General features: G+C 41.0%; 1 protein-coding gene across 1 annotated transcript; it reads left to right on the plus strand.

The window, feature by feature from the left end:
• Positions 1 to 720: 720 nt before the first annotated feature.
• GTSE1 (G-2 and S-phase expressed 1) lies at positions 721 to 8,922 on the plus strand (the record flags this gene model as incomplete). The annotated part of the gene is made up of 9 exons (XM_009874847.1): positions 721 to 799; positions 1,486 to 1,549; positions 1,630 to 2,245; positions 3,455 to 3,625; positions 4,942 to 5,092; positions 5,489 to 5,860; positions 6,063 to 6,135; positions 6,572 to 6,802; positions 8,745 to 8,922. Coding segments are annotated over exons 1-9 (1,935 nt in total), but the record flags the coding sequence as incomplete, so codon positions are not given.
• Between the last annotated feature and the right edge of the window lie 667 nt (positions 8,923 to 9,589).

Genomic DNA, 9,589 nt, shown 5'->3' on the forward strand with positions numbered 1-9,589 from the left:
CGGCGAAGCCTGAGCGGGTTTTGTTGAGGTGGGAGAGAAATCAGCCTTTACTCGCGGGAAGGTCGCATGTGATGGGTTTGTGTCCCCAAGCGAAAGGCACTGTCTGAAGCACAGCGTGGAGCAGAGATATGCTGAGAAGCTGGGGGTGCCCCCTCCCTGGCAGTGTTCAGGGCCGGGCTGGCTGGGGCCTTGAGCAGCCTGGCCTGGGGGGAGGTGGCCCTGCCCATGGCGGGAGCGTTGGAGCTAGGTGAGCTTTAAGGTCCCTTCCAACTCAGTCCATTCTGTGATTCTCTGATTATGCCAGTCTTGAAATAGTGCTGTAAAAAGGTGGGGTTTTCCTAGCCTGTGGGGTGGCAGTGCTCTGCTGCAGCTGCCTGGGCACCTTGCCCATTGCAGCAGTATCCATATAAGGTGTTTAGTTGCTAAACACAGAGCTTGAGTTAAGGAATTTCAGAAATCCTACGCATCACTGCTGTATTTTGTGAGTTTTTAGAGAGATTGGACACTTTACATATGCATAGCCTCAGATAACTTGATAGCACGTTTCAAGAGAGGGTTGATATAGCCCATAAACCATGTTTGTGTGGCTGTCTCTAAATAGAACATATGAGTCTTCAAAAGGAATGTTTACCTCCATGCTAATTTGACTGTGACCTTATGTGACCTTATCGTTTCTTTTTTAAACCTACTGCATAGCTAACTCTGTATTTTCCAGGCACTATGGAGGAAGTAAAAGAAATGGCAGCACATTGCTCAGGTGATATGCTTGAAGACAAACTGAGTATTTGTGCGAGCAATGGTAGGTGGAGAACATGTTGGGTTATCTTTTTACCTAATATATCCCGTATTAAAAGTTGAGACAGTTCACATCAGTAGACCTGTATCTGCTTTCTGTCTTGTTCTGTGTACCTGTTTCCTTGCAAGGGCCTCTCTTGCCAGTCTCAGAGTTAAAAGTTGCTTCCAGACTTTGTGGAGCACTGGTGCTAGAGCATGTGTAGTAGAGACATGATGTCTATCTAATCTGAGCTCCTCGCTCTTCCTTATCTGTCTGCAGCAGATTCAATTAATATTCCATGTATAGAAGAAAAGAAAACTAATCTTTCTCACTGGCTCCTGTTATTCTGTGGCAGTCTGAGTGGGGAAAAGAACTGACTGATGGGACAGCTGCATTGTCATATAGCTCTACATTATATATTCTTACTTTTTTGAATTGTAGGCTGCCGATACCCTTGCCCACAGCCAGTTTCCATGTTCCTATTATAGATACTTAGAAATTAGTGTTGAGATATTTCATGATATTTAAGCATCTATCACAATTATGATCATATTCACAGCTGTACCTTCAATTTTTGACCTTAGACTTTTTTTTTATCAGTTTAAGCTTGGGAACTAAAAGTCTCTTCATCAGCTTCACTAAACTGTCAAAGCATAATGCAATATTTTTTTTTATTGCACATCCCCACTGTGACAAAATCCTTGTTGTAGTTTCAGACTTCCCTCTTCTGACTGATGAAAAGTTTGATTTTGACATTTCACTCTCTCCGGCAAGGTAAGTGAAAGGTCTACAAGTAAATAGACCTTTAAAATGGACATGTGTAGGGTGCTGGGCTGACTTATTTTGTTTTGTAGTGAAAATGAAGATGAAGTTTTTGTTGGACCTTTGGGACACAAAGAAAAATGTATTGCTGTAAATATCGAAGCAAAAGAAAGTGCTGAAAAAAAGAATGCACCTGCTTTTGATGATAAAGTCCTGTGGAGCCCACTTACAGGAGAGAAATTTGTAGAAATTTTTAAAGAAGCTCATTTGTTAGCACTCCAGATAGAGACTGAAAGCAAGAATGAACAGACTAAAATAAGCCAGTCAGAAGAACAGGAAAACAAGATTGTAGAAAAATTTGCGGAGGACTCAAAGTTAAAATTGAAAATACTGACAAACCAAAATATAGAGAAAAGTCCCAGGGCTGCTAAAAGGGAGACATACTGTGTGTGGGACAGCAAAGCATGTCAGCTGCCACCTTGTTTTCAGAAGGAATCAGATAAACTTTTGTCAGATGATAAAACACATGCTCTTCATACTCCTCCAAACAGAAGCCCTATTAAAATTCTTGTATCTCCTACGAAAACCATCACTTCACCTCCGACACAAGAACAGAAAGCGAAAGGAAGTAATATGAAGGCAACAGGCAAACTGCCAATGGCAAGACCTTCATCTACTCTTGGAAAAAGCAATTTGAGTATTGAAAAGGTAAAGATGGCTTCTGGGCAACAACCTTTTCTTTAAACAGGGCCTATGTGTGTTTTAGGAATGTTTAAACTGTCTACAAGCTTTTGTTTTTAAAAGGGAACTGTAATCTTCTGATGGTTTTCTACCTCCTAAGATCTTTAGACAGGAAACATTATTATATACAAAAAAAGAAAAGTCAGGGCAGCTACTGTGGTATAGTAGCCAATCAGCTTATCTGTTACCACAATGTAGGGCATGTGCAGGGAAATTTCTTTTCCATTGTATTGTGTTTCATTCCTGGCTTCTGTTTAAACACTGTTTTGGTGTAGTGATTTTACCAGCAGTTGTCTTAGTGACCTTATGTGCAAATATGGCTTTGTTTATTGTTAACCCTTGTCAGTTGAGGTGAGAGAGGAAAAACCCCACAATTGTTTTGATAGGACAATAAAAACTTTTAGCTCTAGTTTTGTCCACAGCTGGTGTCGATCATGAAAAGCACTGATGAGTGGTATTATGTTTAGGATGTGGCTATGTCACCAGCTGGAAAGGTATTCTAGGACCACAAGGAAACCGTTGTGTTTGTTAATGACCTTGTGTGCAGAAACCCCAGGCTCTAGACAGAATATCTTCTGGATTTCATTGCTCTGTACCTTATGGCTTAGGCTCCAGCGTGTACGCACGTTTTACTGACAATGTGGTATTGGCTTCTTGGGAATCATGACATATAGAATATAGGGCACCATTTGATGCCTTCATGGTATAAGTTGTCTTGATTTTTGCGTGCTGTAAGAAAAGGCACAGTCTTAGTGCTTTAACTAGCCAAATTTTACCCTCCTGTCTAAACAGATGGCTTAGATGATGTAGTCTGCTGTAGTGTCTCATCTTCTAGGAAGCTGGAGTAAAGCAGAAGAACACGAATTAAATGAAGATCTCATAGTTGTAAGGAACAGCTGTTACAGTATGTAGGTGAACATGATTATATGAAATTTGTGCTGTTGAATTGTTGCACATCTGTCCTTAGGTTAATGTCCAATATCTGGTTTCAAGCATATTCTAGTATTTAGCAAATACTAGACTAACTTTAAACTATATTAGTCTAAAGACTGGGTTCAAAAACTTCATCATGGACTGTTACCTGGTTTTATTCAACAAAATCAATTTCTGTAAAAAGCTTTATAGTGGTTTATAGAAATGCTACTAATTTTCAAACTGTTTTATTGAAATTTTCAGCCCAAACCAGGAAAACATACTAGTATTTCTACAAAAAAAGACTTGAACAGCATAGGATCATCTGAAGAACTAATTTCTGATAAATCTAGTGCTGCTTCAGATGTCTTTGATTCTTCGTTCAGTGGCAGTTCCTCAGTGCAAGACAAAAAAGCCCTTCCTGCACCAAGTAAGGTAATGCAAAACATTCTTAATATAAAAATATTTTTTCTTACGTTCTGATAAAAAGAAAAAATGAATATAGTTTACTTTCTAATGTAAAGCTATATTGTTTTGTATAGTGTGTTTAAGGAAAAGTAGTCTCTGTTCTGTAACTGCCATTCTTGAATGTGTATTCTAAGTCTATAACACAGTGAACGTACTTAAGAGCAACTATAAAGGCATTGGATTAACAAGCATTACCTTTGTTTTTAAAGCATTAGCTGCAGATAAGTGATCAGCAATTTTCTGTAAGAAACAAAATTTTTGAACTGTCTAGTTAACTATATCATATGAAAAGGCTGCCATAACTTGTATGAAGGTAGAAAACCTAGAGCTGTCAGGAGTTGTTCTGAAGGTCAACACCTGCCTCCACGCTGCGTGCCACTGCATTGAGTCACAGAACGGTTGATGTTAGAAGGAATGTCTTGAGGCCATCTGGTCCAACCTCCTGCTCAAGCAGGGCCACCTAGAGATGGCTGCCCAGGAATGTGTCCAGGCACCTTCTGAGTCAAGAATGGAGAGTCAACAACTTCTCTGGGCAACCAGTGCCAGAGTTCAGTTACCCTTGCAGTAAACAGTGCTTCCTGGCGTTCAGAGGTAGAACCTCCTGCGTTTCAGTCTCTGCCTGTTGTCCTTTCAGATATTTGTATATATTGGTGAGATCTACCTTGAGCCTTCTCTAGACTGCGCAGTCTCAGCTCTCTAAAACCTTTCCTCAGACGAGAGATGCTCCAGTCCCTTAATCATCTTAGCAGCCCTTTGCTGGGCTTTTTCCAGCAGCTTCAAATTGCTCTTGTACTGGGGAGCCTGAAACTGGACACAAATGTGGCCTCCCCAGTGGTGAGGAGAGGGGAGGGATCATCCCCTCTTATCTGCTGGCAACAGGATGCCGTTAGCGTTCTTTGCTGCAAGGGCATGCTGCTGGCTCACTTCAGCTTGTCCACCAGCACTCCAAAGGGCCTTTTCTGCAAAGCTGCTTTCCAGCTGGTTGGTGCTCAGTATAGACTGGGCTTGTTCCTTTTGCTCTTTAATCCCTCAAAGTCCACACTCAAGTTAGCGGCAGGAATAAAAATGACAGTCGGCCTCCCAGATATGATGCTGCAGTTCTGTGTAATAACCCAAATATAACGAACTGTTTGTAAGAAAATTCAATACTTGTAACTGTAATCTGAGGAAGGAGTTTCTCTAAAATTCACAAACAAAAAGCTATAATACCAAGAAAAAAACATGGTAAAATGTGTAAAATAGTTTTATTTTTGCTTTTGAATAAACTATACTCTCTGGTTCAGATTGGCTTAAAGAAGACAAGACATTTGAAACTTCCTGGTGTTGCCAGTGGTCTCACAAGAATGACTACTTCTTCCTCTTCCTCAACATCATTTTCCAGCGTGAACTCAAGTCTGAATTCAAGTTTACCCATTTCTCCCATAGGAAAAAATGGTAAACATTCTTCCTACACATTTGTGTTACAAATCAGTTTTGAAGTAGCTATGCATGTCTACTTAAGGGAACAAAGACAACTATGCTGGGAGAAAATGTTGAGAATGTAACTTAAATCTGCAAACTGTCCTGGTATTCCTTGAAGAATATTCTTTAACTTGATTGCAGTAATTTCAGAAATTTGGTGAGGAGACTTTCTAAACCAGGCAAAGTTTGCAGGATAATTGAGAGAATAAGCTTTCAGTAGTTGTATTTATTCTCCTAAAACTGGAGTTGTTTGAACACAAATTGAAGTGCTGTACATCACACTTTCCCATGTAAGCGTAATTGTTCTGCTTAGTTAAAAACTTAGCAATAAGCAGTGATTCAGAAACATAACTTAACTTTCTATTTCAGAGAAATCAAGCTTGTCCTCCAGAGGTGGTGTGAGTGCCTCTAAGCTTTCATCTGGTACAAACAGGCTGGCTCTTCACAGACCTACCAGAGTGCCATCTCTGCAGGCTGCCGATGCTGATAAATCTAGGAAGCAAGCAAGATCAGCCAGTACTCCCAAAGTATCTAGTGCTGTAAGCTTGACTAAATCTTCAGCTGCTGCAACATCTGAGGCCGTAGGCAGTGGGATTCAGAGGCCGAGCTCTGTTCCCAGTCTGCAGCAGCTCTGTCAGCAGGATAAAGAAGGAAGTGCAACAACAGGAAGCCTGTGTCCGAAACCCAAGGCCAGAGCTTTGTCTGTTCCGAGTCAAACTAAGGTCCCGGTGAAGACTGGGGGTAAGCACTTACTTTGCGTGACCTGTCTTATAGCTTGGCTATTAAAAGCAAATGTTACTTATTATTCGTTTCATTGTGCTTCTACCCACCTCTTGGAAGGAATTAGTGAAAGATACTGAAAAAGATACTGAAAGGTATCTCTTATTTAAAAAAAAACAAAAAACCCCACATGTAAAGCAATGAACCAATCTTTTCTCTCTAGATACGCCATCAAACAAATTCACACCAAAAGCAACACAATCTCTTGGATTAACATTTTCTGGCACACTTGGAAGGTAAGGCTGAACTGAAAATTGAATGCACTGAGCCATATTTCTTAATGCACTGTGGTTGGATGTTGCAACAACCTTTAGAAGTTCTAACTTCATATTCTCTAGTCCCTTGAGACCCTCCAGGTTAGCTGTGTTAATGCCTGTTGGAACTGATTTAAAAAAATTTAAACCGAAAAAACCCAGCCAAAACCCAGAGCTAAACCAAACTCCCCTCCATCTCTTCAGAAAAGGGTTTTCTTTGCAGTGCTAAGTAGACTTGAGTCACTCATAAAAGAATTGTTATAAAGTACAGCCCTTACTATGCTATAATTATCAATTTTATGATAATTACTGTTCCCTTACTGTCCAAAGGTAAACTGATTTCTGTTGTTTCGTTGACTAGCTTGAATAAAACTGTTTCTAGAAGCTTTTGGCTAATGCATGTTGGGGTTTTTCTCAGTGCCATAGCAGTCAGCACTCCTGTGAAAACCTCAGAAGATGGGATCTTTCAGAGACCTGTCTCCATGACTCCTGCCAGCCTGAAACGGTCTGGCTTACCTACTCCTGTTCGTCGGATCTCAGGATTTCCAGCAGTGACTCCTAAAACTGTACCAAGAACAGCATTATCTCCACCTGGTGCATTTGTTCACCCAAGTTCCACCTTTTCTACCAAAAAGACTCTTACGGCTGGGTAAGACAGAAATCTTTGTATATGAAATACATCTTGTAGGTAAACTGCCTCTAGATGAATTTTGATGACTTTCAGGTTCTAAGGACCTCTGATACCTGATAAATGTTAGAATGAAGCATTTGAGCATAGATGCTCTATAGGCCTAACAAGATTTATATCCTGTGACTAGTAAAATACTAGTAAGCTGTAATGAAATGAGTAATATATAACTTTAAAGAATTATAAACTCTAATAGGAAGTTATTTGCATTTCTTGAGCCAGCAGACGTGTATCTGATGATGTGGCTGAAAACAGATTTGGCGTTGAGGTTGTTTTCCCGTTGCCTTCTGATGAAGGGAAGTAGCTGGTTAAAAATACACATTACTCAACTTTGTTTTATACTGTTGCCAACGCTTCTGTAAAACTAGACCTTGTTAAAGCATCAGTGAAAAGCCAAGGTTGACTGAACTTTTAGTTTCTGAGCAAACTTACCTATGTTTCATTTGAAATAACTGCTTGCAGAATGGGTGACTCCTACACTTGTTAATTATTTTGATTTTCTGTGAAAATGATGTTGGACTGATAATATGAAGAATCTCAGAATGATAGGGGTTGGAAGGGGCCTCTGGAGATCATCTAGTCCAACCCTCACTGCCAGAGCAGGTTAACCAAGAGCAGGTTACACAGGGTGGTGTCCAGGCAGGTTTTGAATGTCTCCAGAGGAGATTTCACCACCTCTCTGGGCAGCCTGTTCCAGTGCTTTGTCTCCCTCAAAGTAAAGAAGCTCCTCCTTGTGTTTAGATGTTACTTTCTATGTTCAAGTTTGTCCCTGTTACGTCTTGTTCTGTCACATGGCGCCACTGAAAAAACACTGGCCCCATCCTCCTGACACCCACCCTTTAAGGATTTATAATCATTAATAAGATGCCCCCTCAGTCTTCTACAGACTAAAAAGGCCAGTCTTCTACAGACTAAGAAGACCAAAGTCCCTCAGTCTTTCTTCATAAGAGAGATGTTCTAGTCCCCTCATCATCTTCATAGCCGTTTGCTGTACCCTCTTCAGCAGTTCCCTGTACTTCTTGAACTGGACACAGGACTCCAGATACAGCCTCGCCAGGGTGGAGTCGAGGGGGAGGATGACCTCCATCGACCTGCTGGCCACCCTCTTCTTGATGCACCCCAGGATGCCATTGGCTGCCTTGGCCACAAGGGCACCTTGCTGGCTCATGGTCATGCTGTTGTCACTGAGAACTCCCAGGTCTTTCTCCATGGGGCTGCTTTCCAGCAGGTCAGCCCCTAACCTGTACTGGTACCTGGGGTTGTTCCTCCCCAGGTGCAGTACCCTATGCTTGCCCAACTCTCCAGCCTGTCCTGGAAGGCGGCACAGCCCTCTGGTGTGTTAGCCACCCATCCCAGTTTTGTGTCATCAGCAAATTTGCTGATGGTACATTCTGTCCCTTCATCCAGGTCATTGATGAATATATTGAATGAAGCGGGACCCAAGAGGGCAACATCTTCTCACAAGTGCTTTATCTATGTATGCAGGCTTGTTTCATGGTTGGTGATGAGCAAGTATTAAAGCAAAAAAAAAAGCTAGAAAACTCCTACTGTATGCCATGTTACCTAGACTATATTTCCAAAAATAGTCTTTTCTCTCAAGGAAAGACTTGCTTCCTCTAAAATTACTTTGTTACACTAACCGGATTACAATCCCTGGTCCCCCAGCTCGTGTCAGTACTTCCTTTCAGCAGAGGCTCAGGTGGGTTGTTCAGTGATATGCAATATCAGTTCTTGTTTCCTGGTTGTTTCTTCAAAGTCTAAGAAAACCCAAAATCCCATGTGTGAAATTTAGGATGTGTATATGTATCAATTTAAGACTAAAACGAGGTTAGGGCATGGGCTTGTCTTCAGTAGTTCATGGTGATTTAAAGAACTCAGTTATGGCCAGTGTTCTTTTCCCCAGTTCTAAACAGAAAAAAGAGAGTAAGAAACAGATCTCTTCTTCAGAAGATGAAATATCTCCTCCACCTGTGCTACCTCTTGCGCTTAACTTCTCACCAGAACAACCTGATGCAGAAACAGTAAATGAATTAAAAAAGACTGAAGTACAAAATCAGGTGGCTGAAGAGAAACAAACTGAGGTAAGAAATGACAATATCTTTTTCTGCAGAACTACTAAGTAAACTGCTTGAGAATAAATTATTATATGATGAGCAATAAGAAAACCAGTACATGTGAAGTTAAAATGGCTTAACTTTAAGCGTTTGCACCCTCTAGTGTCTATTTTTAGTACTGAACAGCTTGCTCAGCGTTTCCACCAAGTTTGTTCCCATCTCAAAGCTTGAATGGTCAAATACCTGCAGATTTCATATTAAATTTCCACTTCTGGATATAACTGCTGTGAAATCCTTGTGGATTTAATTAGAAAAGCAATCACAGGGCAGTTCCTTTTGCAGCCATAAAGCCACTTTGGAAAAAAAGAAAAGCATTGCTGTAGCTAAACTCAATCACCTAACAGCAGTGCAAATGTGCATATGAGTGGGGATTACACCCCAACGCCCATGTGGCAGTAAACTTAGTGAAGTGCTGTGTACTTAGTCCAGTGAGTACTCAATCTTTCCCTCCTCCAAGAGTCTGCTGGCTTCATGTGGAAAGCTGGCATTCCACAGGCCTTAAGGAGAAAGGACTGAACTGGTAGTTCTGAAATACTAACCTGTCAAAGTGACTGTTGATTTACAGATATGCAGGGGAAGAGTAACCTGTAGCTTAACTGATGTTTTACACTGGCATTTTCCTTGTCATTGTACT

Source organism: Apaloderma vittatum, unplaced genomic scaffold (assembly GCF_000703405.1).
Source record: "Apaloderma vittatum isolate BGI_N311 unplaced genomic scaffold, ASM70340v1 scaffold23048, whole genome shotgun sequence".
Taxonomy (NCBI): domain Eukaryota; kingdom Metazoa; phylum Chordata; class Aves; order Trogoniformes; family Trogonidae; genus Apaloderma; species Apaloderma vittatum.